The sequence below is a fragment of the Sinocyclocheilus anshuiensis genome, unplaced genomic scaffold, assembly GCF_001515605.1.
Source record: "Sinocyclocheilus anshuiensis isolate Anshui unplaced genomic scaffold, SAMN03320099.WGS_v1.1 scaffold1136, whole genome shotgun sequence".
NCBI classification, from domain to species: Eukaryota; Metazoa; Chordata; class Actinopteri; order Cypriniformes; family Cyprinidae; genus Sinocyclocheilus; species Sinocyclocheilus anshuiensis.
In genome coordinates this window covers 1,112,629-1,137,058 of record NW_015548521.1, presented here as the reverse complement: position 1 = coordinate 1,137,058, position 24,430 = coordinate 1,112,629, and the positions used below count along the sequence as shown (strand labels likewise).

The 24,430-nt window shown below is 39.4% G+C and overlaps 1 protein-coding gene across 9 annotated transcripts in view; it reads right to left on the bottom strand.

Moving 5' to 3' along the window:
* LOC107656817 (autism susceptibility gene 2 protein-like) overlaps positions 1-24,430 on the bottom strand; it is a 314,131-nt gene that overhangs the window by 36,980 nt on the left and 252,721 nt on the right. For all 9 annotated transcript variants that reach the window (XM_016444764.1, XM_016444766.1, XM_016444763.1 and 6 more), the window contains exon 6: positions 6,791-6,839. In XM_016444764.1, coding sequence (XP_016300250.1) covers positions 6,791-6,839 — 49 coding nt within the window. The remainder of the gene's footprint in view (positions 1-6,790; positions 6,840-24,430) is intronic.

Here is a 24,430-nt window from a genome sequence, read left to right as displayed (position 1 = left end):
TGTTCATTTTTTAGAAATATCAATAGCATTTGTATTAAAACTATATTCACTGAACGTAATCAAAAAAATCGAGAATCTAATAGAATCGAGAGCTTGCGAATCGAAATCGAATAGAATCAGGACATCTGAATCGATACCCAGCCCTAATACCTCAAGAGAAGACATCCAAAACCATAATCCAACACCCTCTTCAGTGTTACAGGGGCTCAGACCTGAGCTGAATGCATTTATCTTAAGATATCTTGGATTCATGTGTAAAAAATAAAAATTAGGGTGTCCAATCCAACAAAGAACATGCATTGAGTTAATGTAAACATCACGGGTTATGCAGGATTTAGAACTGAATTGAGCCTTTTAAAATCCAATTCAATTCCAAAATTGAGGAAAAAAAAAAAAAAAAAAAAAAATATACGCAGTTGCAATTCAAAAATTTAAAAATCTAATGTAATTAAGTATTTAAAGTATAAAATTAAAATGAGCTGAAATTCCAAGAAAGCCAAAAAATTCAAGTTCACGTCGTTCATATATTTCATTATATTTAATAAAAACAACAACAAAAAACAATAATAAATAATATAATAAAAACTAATGTGAACCCAGGTGGAAGAACACTTCATTTCCCAGAATGCATTATTTTTGTTGAATGTCTTTAAATTCTTCCTTCTGTTACTCCAATTTAAATTCCAATTGAATTTCCCACTATCAGTTTAACTCAAAACCCAAATAAAACTATGTATTAAAATGTCATGTGTTTAGACCTATAAGAAAACTATCATTTGGGTTAGTTTCTCAGAAAAGTATAAATACAATGGGGCAGACACTACGTCTGGAAACAGGTATGAATTCAAATTACATATAAATAATACAGGAAAATATGTTGGTGATGCTAGTGGTCCAGAATTTCAACTCCACCTTTAAGATAACATTACAAAACTCACGAGTACTCCAATGGCTGTATCGCACAAAAGCAGGACTTGTTCTGTACCGGCTCATCATTTCCACATCTATTGCCACCGTGGCCCTCCATGCCCCCTCGCACCTAGAAGAGGCAGCTAGGTCTACCTCTAAATGGCTCTTCATAGTCGAGATCCACTCCTGGGACCCTCTTATCCGGTCTCTCCCAAGTGAGGCAACACATCAGCGGGGTTCAGCGTCCCACTCTTCCGCTGCTCTCCAGCGCGGTGCTAAAATAACAGCCACTCTGGGTCTGAATGGGGCCACTGGAGAGGAAGGCTGTTAAGAGGCCTATCCCATGCTCAGCGCAAGGGGGAACAGATGCCTATTTGATTAATAGAAGACCACACAGACTGGGATTTATACATTTTTTCTTTCCTTCTCTTTTCAGCGCCGAGAGTCTCACGCGGAGTGGTATTTGCGCCTTAGCATAGCTCGAAACGATTAATGACTGTCAGAACGTACATTACGAACGTCTCTCGCTGAAGTGCATCCCTCTGCGGTTTTCTACCATGCGCTGATTTCAGGGCTAATTAGCTTAACCTCACAAACCGTCTTTCTGAGCTGCAAGACTTCAGCGTGATGAATGCAGATGGAATAACGGAGTTACCTAAACTTACGGAAGCATGTGTTTGTACTTGGCGTGAGCACCGAATATGTATAGCATTGATAAAGTGCGACAAAAACTTGAATAACACTTCTTGCATAACATACCGCAACCATGTTAAAGCACGTCTAAGTCCTTTGAACTCCAACAAGCACGGAAGCGCTTTTGCATTGTTCCTGGTCATGGAATTCTGTTCATTTAACCTCCTTCCTGCGCTCGGCCACAGAATTCCGGTCTTTTAAGATCCTTCTGAACCGGTTCCCGAAATGTCGAATCCATTACAAGCGTGTTTGCAATATCCATCCAGTCTAGCAATTCGTCTCTGCCAGTGACTGAACATTAGCCAAGCTTCATGTTTGGCCACAAGCAACAACCATCTGGCTTTGCGAGCGAGGATAACAACGTCCTCTGCAAATAGCATTGATTTCAAACACAGGACACAATGAAACAAAATGCTAAAAATCTCATCCTGGCATCTTCTTCAAACGGGCGATAAAGAGCTAAGCGTACATATTTGATATTCACTGCCTATCCTGATAAAAAAAACATACTCTCTCTCACTTAAAAAAATGCAGCTACCCTGCAGCTAGACTGATGGTTATTCCCAGCCCTAGTGGGAATAATCACACTGGGGATAGTTAAACGAGCTCCAGCAATCAACTCTTGAAAGAAACTGGTCATTAGCTGGCCCACGAGTGCTAAAATTACCCAGCACAAATGCAGGCAGACTCCTGAGAAGGCCTGACCTCAACTTTACAAGCTGCTCTCCTCGCTGTAGGGCTCCTAGATCATCTCAAGAGCGCTGTTCCAACACCGTCTGGTCCCAGGGCGGCCGTGGCATAGGGTAAGGATGGTTTTAACAGGCTTAGCCCAGGGAAAGCTTACTGAGAGGTGAAAGACACTTACTTGAAGCCTGCCCAACTATGGAACAATGGCTTCTCTTACGGTGGCTATGTTAATAATAGGCATGCTAATAAGCAACTACATAATAGTAAGAATTGGTTCCTGTTAATATTCTTTTTTTTTTGCATTAAAAATATGTATGGGGTATGAAAATAATTTAATAGTGTTTGACCAAATTGAAACGAAATGAAAAGGGAAACGAACACTTCGAGATGTATATTATAATATTATTTTCTGAAACACGTTTAGAAAAACAACTCCCACCCGTTTAGATAATAGTTACGTCGATGGTAGTATAGCATGGCTCTAGTGCCTCTTCATATAAATAGAACATGACAACAGAATCATAATTTAAAACATCATAAATATTGAAAGGAAATTAAAATAATTTATGGAGCAGGTTGGTCGACAGGGTATGTTTTTCTGTTTGCACAGAGCAAAACGACGGGCGGAGAGGAAGAGGAAGATAGCTTTAGTAATTGCTTTTTCTACCCCTGAAGCAGCTTCCTGCCTTTTATCAAAAAGGAAATCTCTGTCAGTAATGGCTCAATTAATAATTAAACACATGCCTACTGGCCTCCACTCATTTTCCCCTCCCTCTATTTTTCACCCATGCAGGAGGGGAGAAAAGCGAGTGCATTTTATATTCTGAAGGGCTGAGGGGAGGCCGTGTGCGAAGGGGAGGCGGAGCAGGGAGCAAACTTTTATTGACATGCAGCAAATAGTGGGTAGGAACAAAGGCCACTCAACGGCTATTGAATCGTGGGCCTGCAGACAGAGTGCTTGATTAGCGATTCGACACGGAGACCCTGAGCCGTGTAGCATATAATGAGTGCTTAGAGAACGACCCTGCGGCTCCCAGGGGACGGCGGTGGAAGGGAGGCAGGGAGGGGAGCAGCATCCATCCTCTGCGGAATTGATTCGGCCAAATGCTATCAAGAAAAACCGAGTATAACGTGTGACGACCAGACGTGGCTCTTAATCCGGAATTACATACGTTACGTTAATTGTATGGACTGTAAATATTATTTATAATAAATTAGTTGGGTCAATTTGTTTTCATGGGTTGGCGCGCAGGCAACAGTGGATTAACAGCGAAAAGCGTACGACCGATGCGCGTTATCAATTTGATCTTGTGCTGTTGTGGCACTGGCTGTTACCCCCTGCTTTTTTGTTGCTTTCTCACTCTCTTTCTTTCTTTGTTCTACAGTCCTAATCCACTATGTGTGGGCCGGTAAGTTTAATGGAAACAATTTATTAAGTCCGGCTTAAAATGCCATCTGCTGTTAAGCCGTCCAAAGCTGCTAAGCTCTCAGTTTGGCCCGAATCTGGCGGTGCTTCTTGCGTACAGTAATACGCTGTTTAAAATGAGCACAACGGGTCAAAATTAATCAGGATTAGCAAACCAGAAATCCACTTCACAAATGGCTTTCCCCTACAATCTTCCTTCGCTATACCAACATGCCCCGGGTTTGCCTGACAGACCTCACACACAAAATGGGTGCGTCACCACTTCACTGATGGGTGAAGAGAAAGAGACCAACCCCCCTCCCAACTACATTTGGAGTCTCTAACCTTATTGTGGAGCTGGCAGATGCTGCACACTGTTCTAGGACCAACAATCACCTTATATAGATGCATTAGCTATGAATTTGTTATGCCTTCATTCAGGGCAAGAAAAACCTGGCTCTATTAGATGGAGAGCAAGCCTCTTAAAAAGTTACAAACAGCACAACGACGGCGGTAATTATATGAGCTCACATTAGAATAAAACTAAACAGCTGTTAAGCTGATACAAAAACTTGTATGTCACCACAGTACTTGACTGAGGCCACAAAATCAATCAAATCAAGCACCGGCGTGCACGAAAGCTGTTTATAGAAACAAAGACACATGCATATTTGTGTAAGCAGCACCACATGCATGCCGAGGTATTTCCCTGTAATGCAATTCTCCAACGCGAGATGTGAGCCAAGCGAGTGATCAGTCTGCCAGAAGTTCTCCAGGGCAGACCAATTTGGGGATCAGAGCGGAGCGAGCTTTGGATTGGTCTCGGCGGACGTACTGTAATGGGACACATATGCTCCTATACCCCAAAATCTAGAATAACAGCCTGGAGGAATGAGTGAATTCCATGGAACAAAGTCTGGACAACCCACATTCAACAACGACAACAGGAGAACAAGGGTAATGATACTATACATTCCTTGGCAAACGATTTGGAAGCTAAAATCAGAAGAGTGATTACGGCAATTGCAAAACCAAGTGAAAGGGCGCTGCGCCACTAACATACAGGAAATTCGAAAATAAACTTATTTTCACAATTACTATTTTTACGGTTTCAGATAAACGCTTAGCCAGACGCCCTAGACCTCTTAGACTTCAGAAGTTCTGGAATACAGAGCCAAAGTTTTCCAGGATAGACCTAAAAGACACCAAACTGGAACTACAGCGAAACTACTGGATGCATAAAGTTACGAACACTGAACTTAAACTGTCATGAAATCTATGGATATCAAAGGCTCTGAAGTCTGAACTTGAAGAATAATGCAAATTCTTGGACATCAACTAGCGTTTTGAAAATTTTTTGATAATTTTCACTAAATTTTCATGGCCTGCAGCTAGTTCCAGCAAACTGGAACTGTTATGGAACTAAATGGACATCAAAAGTTATGATGTTATGAAGGAACTTTCGTGAAACTTAATGGATATCAATGGTTACAAAGTCTGAACTGGACCTGGATATTAAAGATTACAACGTCAAAAATGAAAAGTTATAATTTAAAATATTATCATCAAACATTATTGGTTTCAAAGGTTATACCTCCATGCGAGATCTCTACAGACTGGGCGTCAAATCTCTAGTACGATAATATTTATTCCCTGCAGTCCTAAACCACTTAATCCACATATTCCTACTCTTGGTTTTACATTTGTTTCTAATCCTAATCTGGCACTTCCTACTACTTTCTGCTTTCTCTATATCATCTCTTTGATCCCTAGGGAGTGTGTTTGCACGACACACATTAGCAGGATTTTAAGGAAGATGCAGCTCGTCTCGCCATCAGCCGTAACACAGATTAGGGAGTCTGTAATATCAACAACAACAACAAGCTCTTCTGGTGACATCAGAAGAGCTCAAACCATGTGCTCTGATCTACTTTTAAACATGTCAGCTGTTGCACAAGTCTTTTCCAACGGTTATGTCTGGAAGTCATCCACAGACATGAAAAAAAGGACTTTAATTTGGACCCCGACAGTAGTCACAAGTTTTACTCTTCCTCTGAGCTCGACTTGTCTCTTCTCACTTCCTCTTTTCTCCGTTTTCAGAGAGTGGGGGGCAAAGGCTCTCCAAAGGATTCATGCCGGGCATCAGAAGTGCAGCATTAAACTAGACAGCTCATTCGCACTGTGCAACAAACAGAATTCGTTTCACAACTTAGTTCCCCTACAAAACCTGGATGTGAACCAACTAAAAAAAATCTTCTTGGGCCGACTTCCTACTGCTCTCAGCTAAACTTTTGCTACTACTGGAAACAGTAAAAAGTAGCTCAGATCCGCATTAAAAGCAAACCTCTACCAGCAGGCCACTTGAAAACGAGTCAAAAATACAAGGAAACAAATAAGGATCCCAGCATTTTACAGTCTCATAGGATTTTAACAGGCTTTTAGCAGGATTACAGAGCATTTGAGATTTGCTATCTGGTATTGAGGTCTCAAGTTGTAAACCCACCCCACCCAAACCTAACAACCCCATTCTGATGAGGCTGATGGCCTATGACTTGCTTCTACCATATGTACTTCTACACATGTGCAACCTAACAAATGCAGCATTTGAAGGGAACCTGGAAAAGATGGGTATCTCTTTGGCTCCCAAGCACAAAAAACCCTTCAACATTTATGAAAAAATGAGAAAAACAGAACAGCACCATTCCGGCAAGAGGAATTTTACACTTGTGGAAGAGAAATGGATTGAAAATGAGCTCCTGGTGGCCTTTGGGAGCATACTGCATATTGTCAGGCTTTAGGGGGGAAACATTAACTTCAACACCAAAAACATAGCCTATCAACTGCTGCCTGAATCGAGAACAGAGCCTACTAGAATGCAAAATAAGGAGACAAGGGTTTAGCTGTACGAGTTTCTGCAGTAGTACAGTAAGCATTATGCAAGTATCTTGAATATTGAAATGACAACCCTGGGCTTTGTTTTCAAAACTTTGTTTATGAATGGGGTAAAAGGTCAAATCAAGCTTAATCATGTCTAAAACATCCAATGCAGGAGAAATGACATTACATAACATCCACAATATATATTCATGCTCTTACCTTTAGGTGCAGTAGGCGAGAAAAGCTTCTCTGATCCTATATCAGATGCCTGCAAAACAGAAGTGAAACACAATTAGGCCATGTTCAAGTAAAGTTCCTTTTTAAACAACTGCTCTCATCCTCCCCTTTTTGGGGGGGAAGACAACAACATTGGGGGACACCGTTGTGCCAACCTAAAAATGTCTACCAACAAAGAAAGAACAGAGAAAGAAGAAAAACCAGAGGAGAACGACGTAAAAAGCCAACAGACAAATAAAACACTGTGTGAATGTTTAAGCGGAGCTAACTTGCACAATTTTCCACATCCTTACTCTTAATGATTTAACAAAAGAACACTGATGGATGGTGACATCACAAATCCTACCCGCAGATTAGAATGGGGAAAAAAAGTAATCTCCCTACAAAGTGACTTAAGTGCTATGTAGACTAAACACAAGTGTGCTTTTCCTTCCCCTCCACGTACCAGAGCGTGTAGTTTCTGGCAAGCAGCGAGAAAAAGAAAACATGCCATGCTCTTACAAAAACACACAGTCATTGACAGACAGGACATGGGGCTCTTAACGAAGAGAAAGAACTCTTAAATTCTTCACACACTATGCACAAGGGTGGTGAAGAATTCTGGCACACACATTCCAGCTTTTTCTTAGAATAGAACTATAGTCTATCAATACAAAACACACACTATGGATTTCATTTAGCATGAGAGAGCAGACAGTCATGCGTTTACATATCTTCTTATTCTGAGCTTCTCTTACCTATATTATTATCCCTATTATCATATGCTTATGCTAAAAGACAAGCAAGAAGCACTGCTGTAGAAAAGATTCATTTGAGAATGTGGTTACACTTTATTTGAAGGTGTCCTTGTTACAGTGTAATTATACATTTAAGTACCGAGTAATATTAATTAACTGCATGTACTTACTATATGGTTAGAGTTAGAGTTAGGCTTAGGGTTACTTGCATGTAATTGTGCATAATTTACTGTTATTATAATAGTAAGTACATGTAAGATGTATAACAAGAACACCTTAAAATAAAGTGTAACCAAAAATGTCACCGTCTCATTTTTATATGCAACATACTGTATGCGTAGTGTTTTCTGATTCTGTAAGACCACCGTTTGTCTGTTTGAATCTTCTGCAGACCAAGTTTCTAGCTCCATTAATAACTTGTTCTTTAGAATGTGTACTCGGTCTAATATGCAAAACCTCCTGTGAGACCAGACCCACGGCGTGGCATAATTTCTGAGACCTCCGCTGATGTGAATCCTGGACTACATTAATAAAGAGCTCTATTTCAGCCCCATAATTCACTATGTCAGGGGACTAATTTTTCAGCAAGCGGGATTTTTTACTACACAAGCTCTCTGTGTCTGAGCGCTGGAACACTTTAGCTCACACACCCGTAGGATTACATGAAAGAAAAGAGGTTCAGTTGAAACTGGGCACGTAGCATATGCATAAGCCTCGGGTTTGGGCAAAGACTGTCGTTAACGTTTGCTCGGCGCACGCCTTTAATGTTGAAAAGGAACTTTCAATACAATGATCCGTCTATGAAAGGTATTCTTATGAGAGCTTAAAACAAGAAAAGAGCTGCCAGAGGGTTAAAAAAAAAAAGAAATTTATGGTGGCTGCATTTCACTGTTTGTATTTTTTGCCAGTGAGCTCTTCTACCGAGCAGGCTTTAAACTGTGTCCCTACAGGCCAGAGGTCAACGGTCACTCATAACAAATTCTTTACACTCTTACAACGCAGGGGGGCTGAGCGGTGATTAAAGTACAGAGTGATCAAAATGAGCAGGAAAGGAGAACGAACGAGAGAGAAAAAACAACACAAAGACCCTGCTTGCTAAACGAAACAGAGGGGCTATAACCATTTCAAAACTGAGGAAATTGAAGCCACATTGCTGGGAGCCAAACAGCGTTGGGCCTGGGACTCTGAGATACAAAAACAGCCCTCAGTTCACTTCTCCCATTGCACTCATTAACTACAGGCTATGATGCAGCCTCCCCGACTCTCACAGGAGGAAAACCGAGAGATGGACGGCCAGAGGAGGAGGTAGGGTGGGAGTTAGAAAAATAAAAAGGTCATGGCCATGTTTTGAGAACTGCTGCTTACAGTTGTAAAGCGCCACTGGAAGAACGAACGGGAAAGGGAAGACAGGGAGGTGAGGTCAGATTCATTCCACCAAAACGGTGCTAAGCCGTAAAACGAAACAATCACAGCAGCCAGAGTTCAAACTACAACAAACATCCAAACGATTTATACTGCTACTTTTAACAGGTTCTAACAGACTTTACAGGTTGGACGAAGCCAAAATACCTTTGAGAAGTATTCTGCGGAGTGACATACAGCAAGTAGCCAAAAATGTAATAAAAAAGGAGATTTCAACATGTAATCTAAGTATTGATTAAAGATCAAAATCAATATGTAGGCACAAAATGTAAAATTTCAGATTTTAGTGTACCAAAATTGTATCTTTTGTCAAAAATAAAGGAATAAAAATGGTAAAACCATGGAATTAATATGGTATTCCTATGTACACTACTATTCAAAAGTACCGTGTTGGCAAGATTCTTTAATTTGTTTTTTAAAAAGAAGTCTCTAATGTGAATTTAGCCATTACTCCAGTCTTCAGTGTCACATGATACTTCAGAAATCATTCTAATATGCTGATTTGGTGCTCGAGAAATATTTCTGACTATCCATGTTGAATCCAGTTGCTTAATATTTTTATGGAAACAGCAGGATTCTTTGATGAATAAAAAGTTCGTAAAAACAGCATTTATATGAAATAGAAATCTTTTGTAACATTATAACCATATTTGTCACTTTTGATTGAATGTGTCACTGCTGTATAATAACACACATACACACACACACACACACACACAAAACGTACGAATACCAAATTCTGAAAGGTAGTGTATTTGGTGTTATTACACAGTACAAATATACCATGGTATTACCATCACAATACTGAACATGGAAGACCAAGTTGCATCTTAATAAAAAAACTCATCAAATAAGTCTACTCCATGAATATAAAAAGAATTCAATACTATATAAACAATTCCACTGAAATGCATCATAGAAGCAGTAATTTAGCACAAGTCGACTGATTGTTTCCTCCTCACGCCTCTCTGTTCACCTCCGACACCCGCGGGTTCAGTGCCAGGAGAGGGTGGCACAGCGGAGCCACTGGAGGCTTCAGAGGAAGGTGTGGCGCTGGTGCGGTGTCACGCTGCCAGACCAACCGGCCAGATGCCATCAATGATCAGAGAGAGAGAGAGAGAAAGAGGGGCTCAGCCTGACCACACTGTCCTCTGATTAACCTGACAACAATGGGATGACCTCTACAACAGATTTCAGCATGTGGATCATCCCTGTGTTATATCATTGTCACAGCAAACTCCTCATTCTTCCTCTCCTCCATCAGCAATCACTCCTCACCCATCATCTTTAGTCTCAGTCTCTCTCTCTCTCTTAATGGCTGGATGTTGTGCTATTTTCTCACTGTTTATGTAACATCATGTTGAAGAGGGCCAGCTAAGGGCTGATAAACATCTCAGTCATCCCCCTCTTAAAACCAGCGAGTGCCACATCAACCTCAATGTTTTGCTTGTTTGTTTGTGTTGAGTTTGAAATGTGTGTGTTGATCTCGTACCCGATTGTGGATAAGATACTGTGGGTGTGTGTTATACAATATATTATGTGAACTTGCACATAATCTTGGTGAACTGTAATTGTGTGCGTTTACTGTTCAGGAGCTCATCTTTCATAGACAGGAGGTTTCATTTAAGTTATATTCCATTTAATATTCAACTTTGTCCCAGATGCTTCTCCTAAAATTACTAAGAAAATAAAGAAGAAACAAATTACACAATTGCTGACATACAGTAAGAGTACATAGCAATAAATATACATTATACAAGTCAGAGATTTCAATAAGAAATGTTTCCCGGATATATTAATTATAATATTCATATTACAAATTAAAATAAAACATACTATTTTGTAGCTCTATACTCAATGCATGTAAGAGTATAAAATTAATACTATATAAATATAACAATATATAATATTACATAAATCTATCTATCTATCTATCTATCTATCTATCTATCTAATAGTAAGCCCCAATGTTAGTTCCTAATATTAGTAATTATATTGCTTATTATTGCTTATTATATAATATTTTATAGTTTTTACCAAAAACATGTCACCAATATGGATTCATTAATTATTAAAAAAGTTGTGTGTGTATATATATATATATATATATAAATAATATATACACAAAATGAATTATATATATATATATATATATATATATATATATATATAATTCCAAATGTTATAATTCCTAGAATTATTAATTATATTCTTATACTTATTAATTAAATTATTGATAATATTATGTATTGTTGATATCTCTTCTGATCTCTTCCTCAAGGGAAGACTTGAATCTACGCCTGATCCAAGAAACATCTAAGAAGCAGGAGAGTTCAGCAAACGTTCTCCTTTAAATGTTCTCTCATGCACACCTTAGTTCCTCAGGACTGCGTGACTGCATGCGCGTGTGCGTTTGCCTGCCGCTGCTCCCATGCAGTCATCTAGGCATGCAAGCTCCTGCTAATGAAACTCCAAATTAATTATCTTCACTGTGTTTGTCCTTATCTCTCCCATTTCCGTCCCTCTCCCTCTCTCTCTCCTCCTCTCGCTGCTCTGCTTAATGACCTCCTACATACTCGTTTATCATGAGCGCTCCTACATCTCTCCCCCTGCGCTCTCATCCTATCAGCCACGGCGCAGACCGCCTCCAGTCAGAACAGGTGTGTGTGAGAGTGATTACAGCTCTCTGCCCTCTCCACTCCACAGGAGAGTGACACACACACACACACACACACACAAACTCCCACACCAGCGCATTAGACATGCATCTGCACCTAAAGCATCATTAAGATGATAATGTATTCCACTGGGTGACCGTGCAAAATGCAGGCCTACCCACAAGTCTGTGCTGCTCGCCGCAAGCGCCACATTCCACGTCAGCCGCGATTGGACGAGGGTGGGGAACGATTCCTCCGTCGAACTCTCGCTTGGCAACAACACGGCGAGAACCTAAAGCGGAATCGCAGCACAGCTCCTGCGGTTTGCGTATCTAAATCGCCCACAGTTCCTGCGATCCCATCTTCTCTGTTCCTCTAATTCACCTCTTTCCTTGCAGTTACTTAATTTACATTTTTACCATCCTACATGCTCGGATGTCTCTTCAAATTAGAAAGCTATCCGGTGAGCGTAGGGCAGACTGAGATCACAAGGTTAAAGATGTGTCGCATAGTAACACTAAAGCCAAACAGCGAGACAGGGTCACAAATCAGCTCAGTTGTGGTTGCCTCCAGGGTCTGACACATGGCCAGGAATAAAGACGTTATGAGAAACAAGGTAAAAAGCAAAGAAATGCAGTGTGGAAGAGCCTTCATACACACATAGTAAGCTCTGTTCCAAAACCTAGTGAGCTGCCTAAAAAGGGATCACCGATATGTTCCAAAGATCAATGCAGTGCCAAAGTAGAACATAACGCAGAATGCAAAGTAGATGATAGCAATATTTTTGTATGGTTTAAAAGCACACAAAAAAAATAAAATAAATAAATAAACATTCTTAAAAATCAGAAAAAATATTTTTTGAAATTAATTTTGATTTTTGAGACAAAAGCTAAATAATTAAATAACAATAAAAACAATACAAAATAGAAAAAATATAAATAATGCACGAATACTTTAAAATATACTACTTCTACTACTAATTATTATTATTAATGTATTTTAAATGTCCAAAAAATGATATGCACAACCAATTTGTATTATTATTTTTGCCTATCTCAATTCTATCACAATAAAAAAACTGCAAAAATATCTATAAAAAATATTCATTCATTTTGTACAAATTGACTATTTACCCCAATATCACAACTTAAGTTTCATATGTAGGCAGTAGACAAGTTCACTAGGTTTTGGAGATACAGACTCACACATATCCCAAGCAAATCATGCATTCAGGAACTTGGTGGGCTGAAAGAGAGACATTCAATTCAACTGTATTCCTAAAGTGCTTTTCACAATATTATCTCAAAGCAGCTTTACAAGGATCATGCCTTAAAACCAGTTAGCAAACCATGGCAGGGCAAATCCTGCAAAGGTGGTGAAGGTACAGAATAAGGAGCATAAAAAGCTGACCAGCTGTAAAGTGATAGTAAGACAAAATTAAACTCCAGCACAAATAAACAGCTTGTGCTATGTCTCTTTTCTTGAAACCAGTGTTCCCATGCTCCTGGGTAACAGACATCAGCCACACAGGAACTGTCACGGGCCTCCTCGTCTTTAATGTGAAAGCAGGGGAAGATAAAACGTGGCTTATCGGCTAAGGAATCAGAGCCTGTTCTTTAGTAGACACACTGCAGATACAGATCTTAGTCCAGGGTTTCTTACTCCTGCCAACACGACCGACATAAGGAGAGTTGCAAAGAAAGAGAGCGAGAAAGAGATAAACAAGCTCTCATTCTGCTTAACCGGACACTTCCATTAGATGCTTATGTCATTCAATCCGACGAGACTCTTGAGTAGCCTAATATCGAAAACTCGACTGAAGCTGAGACAAACCAAGAAACCGAACAATCTGAATGAAATGTTTTGCACATAGCATCTACCTACATGTTCATCGCTTCGCTCAAGGGTTTTCAAACTGAATATCACAACGTAGTGCTAGAGGGGTTTGAGAGGTCATTAAAAAAAAAAAAAAAAATTTCCAGGTGGCAAAATTACGTTTTTTTTTTTATTTCACACTTATTATATATCAGAATAACACTTTTTTTGTTGCAAATTATAAAATATTTGTATTATGTAAATAAAAATTTATTTTTCGCATAATACTTATCAATTTTTTTTGCATACAGCACATCTGCATTTATTGCTTAACTCAAAGATTTTCAAACAAACAAGCGCTAGAAGTTGTATAAATTAGAGTGATTAAAAAGAATAATCAATTTTTTGATTATTATAAAACATTTTTAAAAATAAATATATTACAGATAATATTTTAATAATTTGTTTTAAATTGAATACAACGAAAATCAATCAATCAATCAATCAATCAAACAAACTGATTCTTTAAAAATATGTTGCTTTTACAATATGACTAATATTTTTCTCACACAGTATAAAAGGGTCATTCTACATAAATATATAGCTTTACATAAAATATATAGCTGCCTTGGCATCAAAAAGTTTGAAAACCCCTGACAACATGTCTTTCTACAAACATTTAGGTTGTAAAAGCTAGACAAGATCAAGAGAGATCGGCACATTGAATGGACTGTACTTCAATCTCTCACAAGCTTATTTCCATTCATGTCAAATTAAGTATGACACTCTGACTAAGGTGTGCGGTGCAGTCTACCAATTAAACGCATGCGATTCTTGCGGGACGGCTTGAAGCGTGATTCAGTGGCGCCTTTGTTCACCTTGTTTTCTTCAATGAGAACAACGTCTGAGTCATTCACTACCTCGGGCAAGTATGAAGGAGAGCAGAGATGAGTTGCTTTTTTTTTTGCAGATCTGCTTCGCTACAAGGGAAACCCATCCAGGCACATTGAATAATTCATAAATAATAAAGGGTTTGTGCCCCTTGCTGTGCCTTCATCTCCAGTAGGTAGAAGAAAGACAAGGATGTTGAGGATTGTTCGGGTCTAGTTAGACAGGGAGCTCGGTGGTCGTACTACACGGTAGACCAGGGCCTGCTCTTTAATGAGAGGAAAAAAGGCAGAGCAAGACGCCCTGTTTTCATCCAACCATGAAGCCATGTGAATCTTACATGAATCATCTCCTTGTAAAAGCAAATACACATTCAGCCAAAACAAGCAGGCACCCTAACCTGAATCAAGGGTGCATTCAGAACCCAAAAACTCATTGCACTCTTGTAAGCGAGAGCTGAGCAGGATGCACACACTGTAAAAATTGACCGTGAATTTAACAGTAAAAGACTGTAAAAATGCTACAGTAAAAACCTGTTAAATGGTTAACTGTAATTTCCCCAACTACATACGGTGAAAAACTGTATTCGACATTACATGCAATTTTACGGTAGTACACCGTTTTTGGAAGAGAAAAAGATACACAGTGGATAACCGTAAATTGACATTCCCAGATTCCTCTGGCTTTCACACTTACCGTTTAAACCTCACCCCTTCACATACCAGCGACTGAGTCAACCTTGTGACAAAAGGCCCCCGGTGGGGTTTTCAATTACATTCAAACTCTACTGACTGCAGAACTTGCGTCATTTGAAGCAATGTTAGCGGCGAAGAGAGGGGTCAATCACACTAGACATGTCTAGAGGTCAATTATTTTGTCAGACAGCACTGTGTTTGCAACAAAAGCACAAAAAATTGCAAAAAGTCAATGTTTTTAGCTCTACTACGCTAAAGTCAGCTAAGGTAATCTGACAGCAAATTGGGAATAACAATTGCATACTTTATAAAGCGCTGTGTACATATTTGCTCATGTTTTTACAGCCTTTTGTACTCCGTAAATACCTGGTAATTAGAGGGTTGTACAACCAAGTGTAATCTACCAACGCACACACTGTGTAAACCAGCTGAACAACACACCAGGGCCTCCAACTGCAAAATGAAAAAAGATCTTATTTCAACAAACACCCTTATTAGCTTTGAGACATTTTGTGAGAACTTCATTGAGCAAACACTGATATCAGTTGAAACGAACACTGCCAATTAGCACCTGTACGCAGTAAGAATTTCTGGAAAAATGCAATAAAGGTTTCGGAAAGAGCAGGCTGGCGAGGGCGTGTGTGGGCGCGGTTGAATTACAAAAGACCCGGTGGAAGAAAATTAAAAGTGGCTTCGGATGCCAAGAAAGCAATGCGCAAAATCGTTCACTTCGGATTAAAATATAATGAAGCAAGTAAATGCATATTTGTCTGACATGCTACACTCAATTATTCATGTGGAAAGGGAGAGAGAGGGGAAAACAACAACTGGCAAACAGATTCCCCAGGGTATTCAGCCCATATACTAGGAGGCACATGATGGCAAGGATGAATTTCTCTCTCTCTGCCTGTTAAAAGCTTTAATAGTCCTTGCGAGGCTCACAGCACCAGCTCTTTCTGCTAGGAATGCATCAATATTACATTTCTGGCTGATACCAATAAGACAATTAATTTCATGAAACGGCTGATAAATGGCCAGCATTACAATTCTATACCATTCTTTGTACTGTAGACTTGTGCCGGTATTCGGTAATGCGATATATCACGGTAATGAATATGCACGCTATTGTTATCGTGGGCACTTCTAAATACAGTGAATAATTATATATTACAAATGATTTAGAATTTTGAATGCATTTTAAGAATACTTTTCCCATCAACTGGTAAAAAAGTTATTAAACCTGTTATACTGTATTATGACAGCACTTTTTTTTAAACAAAATTTCAATATCGTGATAATACCATATACCGTAATAAAAGCATTAGCAATTAATCGCAACATGAACATTTGATACCGGCATATCCCTAGTGTACTGTAAATGAATTTCTTTTTATTTTAAAGTCATTTTAAATGCAACAAGTGAACTTCGGCATCACAATATTAAAGTACAGTATGAAAAATGGACATGCATTTTAAGATTTACTAAAGATTAGTGTGTGTGTGTGTGTGTATATATATATATATATATATATATATATATATACACACAAACACATAGCTAGATAGACAAAGGGGTTTGCATAATATTAATATTTTTGTGTAAATACATTTTTTTGGATACTTTGATGAATAGAAAGTTTAAAGGAACGGCATTTATTTTAAATTTTGTAACATTATAAATGTCTTTACTGTCACTTTAGAATAATTTAATGCGTCCTTGCTGAATAAAAGTATTAATTTCTTTTAAAAAACTGTACTGACCCCAAACTTCTGAACTATACATAAATGAGATTAATAAATACATAGAATGATTTAAAAACCTGTCTGAAATTGTGCATCCATAACAATTAAAACAATTAACAGCACAATGCCAAACTGGTAATTTATTTGCATCACTTCTCTGGCACAAGAACACCGTTCGGTCAATTGATTTGTTTCATATCGGGAAAAAAAGCAAGGTTAAGCAGCTTATTACAGAGGCCCGTGATTGAATAAGCACAAACCATGTCTGGTCAATAAAACAAACCATCCTGCAGCATAACAATACTGTAATAGCATTTTAAAAGCAGATAAGCGTTTCCATACAAATGCCATTTCCCTTTATCTATATCACTAGCGTATAAATCTCATGTTGCAAACTTCCGAGGCTTGAGAAAACCCACCTGAGCTCTAATGCGAGATTAGTGTTGGGGATGCTAACATCCTTTCCTTTCATTTGTCACTGGGATTATCCTCTAAGACTCAATCGACACACACTTTCCCTGTGGATCTACGAGAAATCGGATTGGTGAGTCGTTTAGAAATAGTCCTGTTTGCATATCATGTCTACGGACATAGAGGAATTCCACTCAACATCCTTCCGGGATTGGCGGCAAATAGCAAGGAGATAAAAGGCGGATAATCCTGGAATGCCAGAATCCCTTAACCCATCATCCCGAATCCAACTGCGAGGCATCACTGACAGAAAAACCCTTCCGCGGGCAGAGATTCAGTGGCCAAGAGCAGCTCCCCCTGACTCCAGAGTCCCCACTCTATCCTCACACTGCTTAAAAGCTTTACAGCCAGAAAGAAGGGGATTTAACTAAGTGGTAAAAGCAGTGAAAGGCCGGGGTGGGGGGCATGTACTGTATGTTTCCCTACTGAGCAACAAAAATGGCTTTACGATGAAAAAGCCTCCTAACGTGCAAAACCTCACCTCATACAAAGAGCTGGCTCATTTGAAACTCCAATAAATGAAAGGCGGTAAGAGAAGTCTTGTGATTTATGTCACGTGTTTAAAATAAGAACTTTAAAAGAGATCAAGCGCTCTGAATTTCTGGTTTTCATGTGCCTTTTCAATGTATTGAATAGTTCTTGGATGTACAAACACGTCGAGTCAAAAACAGCGTGTGTTCGCTGCATGAATTATACCTGAAACCCCGACTTGTTGACAAGTAAGCTTTACTTTCATGAGTGAAAAAGAAAACTGATAAAAAAAATCTTATATTGAGGGAATTATATTTAAAATACCAGTGGCCAGTTACATAGAATCCAAGGACTAGTCTTACAAGTTGGTAGTTGATCAGACTAGTTCTTAAGATACATAGAAGCTAAGTTCATGCAACAGGCCCAGAACATGACTATCACCACACTACCATCACTAGCAACCAGGGATGAGCAAAATTCAAAACTTAGGAAGTTGGAATTTAAATTGCATTGGCACACACAAGATGAAGTGCAGTTTAAATGGCAGTAAATAGAATTTACTGTGAATTCACAGAAATTTGATAGGTAATAACATTCAGGGAAATTAAGGCCTGGTTTCACAGACAGGACTTAGACTAAGCCAAGATTAGGCCATAGTTCAATTAGGACATTTAAGTAATTTTTATAAATGTGCCTTAGAAAGAAACATTACTGCTGTGCATTTTGAGACAAAAGAAAGGCACTGATTTTTTTTTTTAAAGATCAGTCAGTGCAAGTTTCTTTCAGTTGAAACAGCTCAGACTTACATTTTAGTCTGGGACTAGGCTTAAGCCTTGTCTGTGAAACTGGGGGAAAGTGTTTTACCACTCTGGTGTATAACATTTATTACAAGATTAAATTAGATATAAATTTAAAGGTGCAGTAGGAGATCTTGGAAAATGCTAAATTTAGCCTGATGGCACTGAATGCGTAAGTCACATCCTCCCTGCAAATCGCCGTTCAAAGCCACGCCCACTGAACGCATGAACACGAACAGACCAGACAACCAGAGACAACATTACTACAATATATAATATGTCATTCACCGGTGAGAAAACTTTATAGTACAGTTAGGAACATCCTGTCTGTGCGAACCGGGTGCGCAGAGGTATGCAAATACACATGTTGACAGGCAGGTAGGAAAGTCAATCAAAACGCTTGGAACGAGCGTTTTGATTGGATGAACATTTCTTGGTCCTACGCCTTCCACAGAATATATAAATACAGATAAATAAATTTAGACCACTTAACGATTGCTATGCTGATAGACATCACGAATTTGAGCCAGCATCGCGATCGCCCTCCCCCGCAATCCACCGCAAAATGTTCCAAATGTTCCATATTTTTAGGGCATTCTCAATTCAATTCAAGCACCCAGACCACCTGCATCCTAGTTTTTCATCACTCACATTTTCTTAAAAATCCATTTTAATTGTTAAATGCAGTACCAAAGAACAATGCGGTCACTTAGATGTGAAACAGATCCAAAAACCAAACCATAAAAAACACCCATGCTTCTAAAATCTGTGACCAATGGCAAACTATCAGCACCTCAGGCCCTCGGTCATGCTCTATTAACAGGTGGCGTGCTCCTCATAGCAGACGCATGCACCTTGAACGTCGGCCAGCCACATCAAAAAACCCACCCAGACCCAGGCCTTGAACCCGCCCACCTAGAGGCCATATATCACGCAGCCGGAGCTGCGCTGAGAAAATCTCACTAGATCAAACAAATACCAAGAAGAGGGCAACTGACAGAAATACTCCAGGAATCACCTCTCTCTCTCACTCTTTGCTATCCCTCAGCTGATGGTGAACAGGCACCTTGTGAGTTACGACCGAAAGCTCCCTGCGGGTAATCAGAGCATAACAGAAGTTCGCCCTGTGGAGTCGGACTGAACGGGGCCCAATTATATTTAGTGTACGTGGGTGTGCGGCACCTGCCAGTGCCCTTCAAACCCTCAGTACAACGCAGCAGACAAATCAATGATAAGCCCACCGGGCTCCTTTTGCTCCAGACACCTCTCCGTCTTCGTCTGCCTTCCCTTCCCATTATAGCTGGCTGTCACTTGTTGGATTATTACCACTGCACTCTGCACCCGGAGTACGGAGAGGGGGTGGACAGAAATGTCTACCTCGTCTCTTAAAGTCAGCACTCCCTCACTGAAATTTAACAAGATAACCCTGCAGAGAGCAGCACAGGAAGTATGAGACGGAGCAGAATGACAAACATGCATGTGCGCACAATTAAAAGTCACATTTTCATTCGGAATCTAGCTACAATTAGCAAATGTTTGGCTTATCTAATGGAATGATCAAAAAGCACTCTAGAACAGGACATTTAATTCAATAAAGCTTTTGTTTCTGAACTGAAAACTTCTTGCATGTGGCTTTGAAATTCTGCACAGCGCTCCGGATATCATGTTGAAAGAACACGCGTGGAAGCGTGAACCAAAACTTGACAGTTTTGACAACGTTCCACACCTCAGAGAAGTTTTGATTGGTTTACAGTGAAACAGCATAACAACAAACCCTCATGCAACATTTACAGTACTGTTTAATCTACTAATAATCACAGCGCATGTGCGGAGGAACACTTTTCTGATATGCACACACTTCCCACATCCAGATGTTGGGCATGGGTGCTCAGGAAAAACAGGTTGGATAAACACAGGGAGTTGGGAAATGAAAACAGTGCACATTAAATAAAATCAAGAAGAAACAGAAACATGAACAGGCCACTCGAGTTCTCACATATAATTTGTTTTTTTGCAGGAGGAAGACCTGAAATTTGCCAAGACGAGCAAGATGACATGGCACTGAAATGACATGAAGCAAGTCCAAAGCCGTGCCAAGAGTCCACTCTTCGGGCGAAAGCAGTTTGGAGGAGCTGCTAAACTCTTCAGATTGCATGAGTTTGGGAGTTGGGGATTTCCAGAATCTACCTTCTCAAGGCACATACAATGAAACGCTATATACAGTTAACCAAATACACATGATTTTCAAGGGCAAATTATGTAGAGTTTCTGTAAACAGCACACTGTTTCAATTTCTTAATACAGTAAGTTCCAATATTTTGATGCAAAAAAAGATCCATTTCTTTTCTAGCTCTCCATCATACTGATCTGAACAATCCCATATACAAAATATACAAAACTAACCAACTCCAATTAGGGCTGTCATAATGGCTGAAAAACTAAATTCAAATTTTTTAATTAAATATTATCAATATTCGAATTATATTTGAATTTAAAAGGCATCATTTCAGTTAGGGGGAAAAAGGCTTTTGGCTTCTCTCCTGAGGCCACAAGAGCGCGCAGAGCAAAATATTATGCACGTTTCTTCAAAGCATAATAAAATAAGACGACTATCTTTGAAAAAAGTGCATAATGTTTAAAATAATGTTTATAAACCATACATAATTAATAAAGTTGCTTAAACAATTAGAAACAAAACAGCATCATGCATGTATGTATAGTTTAATACAAAGGACCGAAAACCAATCAAAAAGAGTACTTTCTTCAGTTAAAAACTTGAGATGCAGTGGGATGGGGAAAACCGCCATGAAGTCTTGAGACATGTTTTTTAAAAGTTGAACTTGCATTAATTTTACATAGCTTTCTAAACATGCGGCTCTCTTGTGCGAGACGCGAATGCAATGGTGATAGATGTCCCTCTAGAAAATGCGATAAATATGTGTTCTGTGTGAACGGCTTGGTTTCGGTTTTGACGTAAACAAGATCTTCTCCGCATTGATTGTTCTCTTTTTCTGCTATATTTTTAATGAACAACGTAGCAGCGCCGCATCTACTGGGTTCAACTGGATAGGCTAATAAAAGCATTAAAATGCAATAACACTTACATCGTCGTCGCATTTCGTGCACCACTGATAAGGCCGCCTGATGCACACCTAAAATTCGAATGCAACGTATTTGCATTAGAATGTGGATTTTTATTTTAAATTCGACGAATATTCGAAATTCCATTTTTTTTGACAGCCCTAACTCCAATATACAAAACTAATATAGCATTGCACAACAGCAACAATAAGTCAAATAATTTATGCAAACAACACATTAAAATACGTTAAATTCAACTAAAATTTTTCAATAATTATAATATTACCTGCAAGCAATGGCATTGTTGTGTGTTATTTCTAAAGACTTACCAGATGGCGCCATTTATCTGTAAATTCAATATTTAAGAACAGACCAAGCATGAATAGAGAAAAAAATCTGTCCAAATGACTTTCTACAATTGTATTTATTTTCATGCCTAAAATTCCCTGATATTTCCTGGCGCTGAATCACTGTGAGATGCATTAAAGAACCTTTATCTTTAAGACTGTAGCTCAGAGTACTATCTACAAAGTAGACTAGTTGGCCACCAAACTGCATGAAGTAAATTTATAGGCAGCAACACCTATTACACAAATAGCTAGCAGCTTGCCGAGCCAAGCTGTACCGCACACAGAGCCTGGCGGACGTCACGTATTGCGGAGTGCGGTTTGAGCACCTATCTAAATAGTGGTAGTCTAACTAGCCCTGCACAGGCCACTGTTTGCACAGGCTCTCTCTCAGCTCTCTGATGTTGCCACAGTGCTAAACTGCACAGCTGTTGTGCAATCTGTGGCGGTGTTAATTACCCTAATGTGAACGGCAGCTTGTCAGCCCCACACTAACAAAGAGGCCTTATGGTTTTAATGTTGGCCATCTTTCGTTCGCCCTCCCCTTCTGCTTTTCGCGTTCTCTTTGCCCTTTCGCCATCTTTAACCTTCTCTTCTTTCCATCTCTTTCTCATCTTCATTCATCTCCCATTTCTTACTCTGGCAGACCACTCGCCTTATATTCTACACATCCCAGGAAAAAAAACACATCTAATGAAACCTCCCTGTGCAAATCTGCTTAGTAAGGAGAGAAAGCGGCTAAGAGACCAGATTAAACAAGGATTTAAACCAGTGCCAGTGAAAGGGCTTAAAAGGAAATATGAGAGCAGTGAATGGTAGAATGCAGATGCACTGAAAAGAAGGGAAGGCGGTAAATCTGAAACAATCGCTTCACATCTGACTTAGCATCCGTAAAAGCCTCAGAGACCTCCAGCTAAGAGAGTGCCATTTTCCACAAAACTTCCTGGAACACTTTCATATGAAGGACTTTGTTACAGTCCACTTTATCAGCCACTTTCTTTTCTCACTTTTAAACAGTTCTTTAAAAGAACCAAGAACATTTTAATAATCTAAAGAAACTTTTTCCATCATACAGAACCTTTTGTCCATTGGAAAGTGACCATGGATGTTCTTCATGGAACCATCAAAACTAATAAAATCTTTTATTTTTAAGAGTGCAGCTCCTGCAACGAATTTAGACCAATATGGCAGTTCTCTCTTACTCTTTAGTCTCTTTTCTCTATTATTAGAGAGAAAGAACAGCTGGTAAATAGCATGTCTGGGTCGTGAGCTTCCATAATTTTCCACATCACACAAGGCACATTTAATTATGAGCTATAAAGGTGACAAAAGACACACAAGTGCCTGACCGGAAAGCACAGCGCTGAGGAATGCAAGAAGAGGCCACATTTGGGAGAAATAAAATCTGCATTTGTTCTAGAATCAGTCTAAATCTCAATACTCACTCGAGAATCTAGAAACTCTGTCAGGCCTGCAAATAGAACCACATTCACATAGACCCACCTACACTCAGCATATACTCCAGATGCAACGCATTGAAGGTAGAGAATGAGACACCCTGCACAAAAGAGACAGGGCGCCTTTGGTGCGCCATTCTTTTATTGCACAAAAAAGCAAGGCTCTATGCAACCGTACACAATGGCTAATTGGAACGGGATCACACAAGATTAAAGAGCGAGGTCTCGGAATTATTCATCCGCCTGCCTCTGTGTTTGAAGTGTAGTGGCTGTGGTTAATCTGCAAGGCTTTGACAAAACAACAGCAGCAGCACAGCCGGCCAGCGTGACCCGAGCAGAGAGAATAACTCCCTGACATCCAGCTTTAGCATCTCCGTGGCAGACAAACACAGTGTGCCGTGTGCACCAGGCCCCGTTCAGCTGCATCCGCTGTGTGCAGCCAGCTTGAAATCCAGCATGCCCAGCCAGTGAGTCACTGACCTATGACTTCAGCAATACCTGGAGGTATTCAAAAGGCCTTGGCACTTTGCTGTTGTGTGCAAGCTTGTGCGAGCGTTTGACATTTAGCAGAAAAAAATGACAGGAGAAAAAAGAAAAAAAAAAAGAGGATGAGACATTACAAAGCTTAGTGGGCTTTACCAAGAGCAAAGTGATAAGACGGAGAAGAAAAGTGAAAAATAGGCTATATTGTTATGGCACTCCATTGTCTGGTGATCTCGAAACTCAATGCATTTTACACATTGAAAAGGTCAGTTCTATAAAGTAGAGTATAGCCTCACAGATAAATCACCTATTACTAGAGGCGAAAAAACAATACTAAAAATAAATAAATAAAACTTATATTATGCAATTATTTCTCCAATTTGAACTAGCTGGATATAAAAAAACCTTGCAAAATTAATTTTGTTTGCCTGGCATCTAAACGTCACAACAAACAGCAAAACTTTGCAAAATGAGTTAAATGTTGTTGTTTTTTTGTATAGGGGCCTGCTGAAGTCTGCTTAGTCAAAATGACCACAGAAATATTGCAATATTACTAGA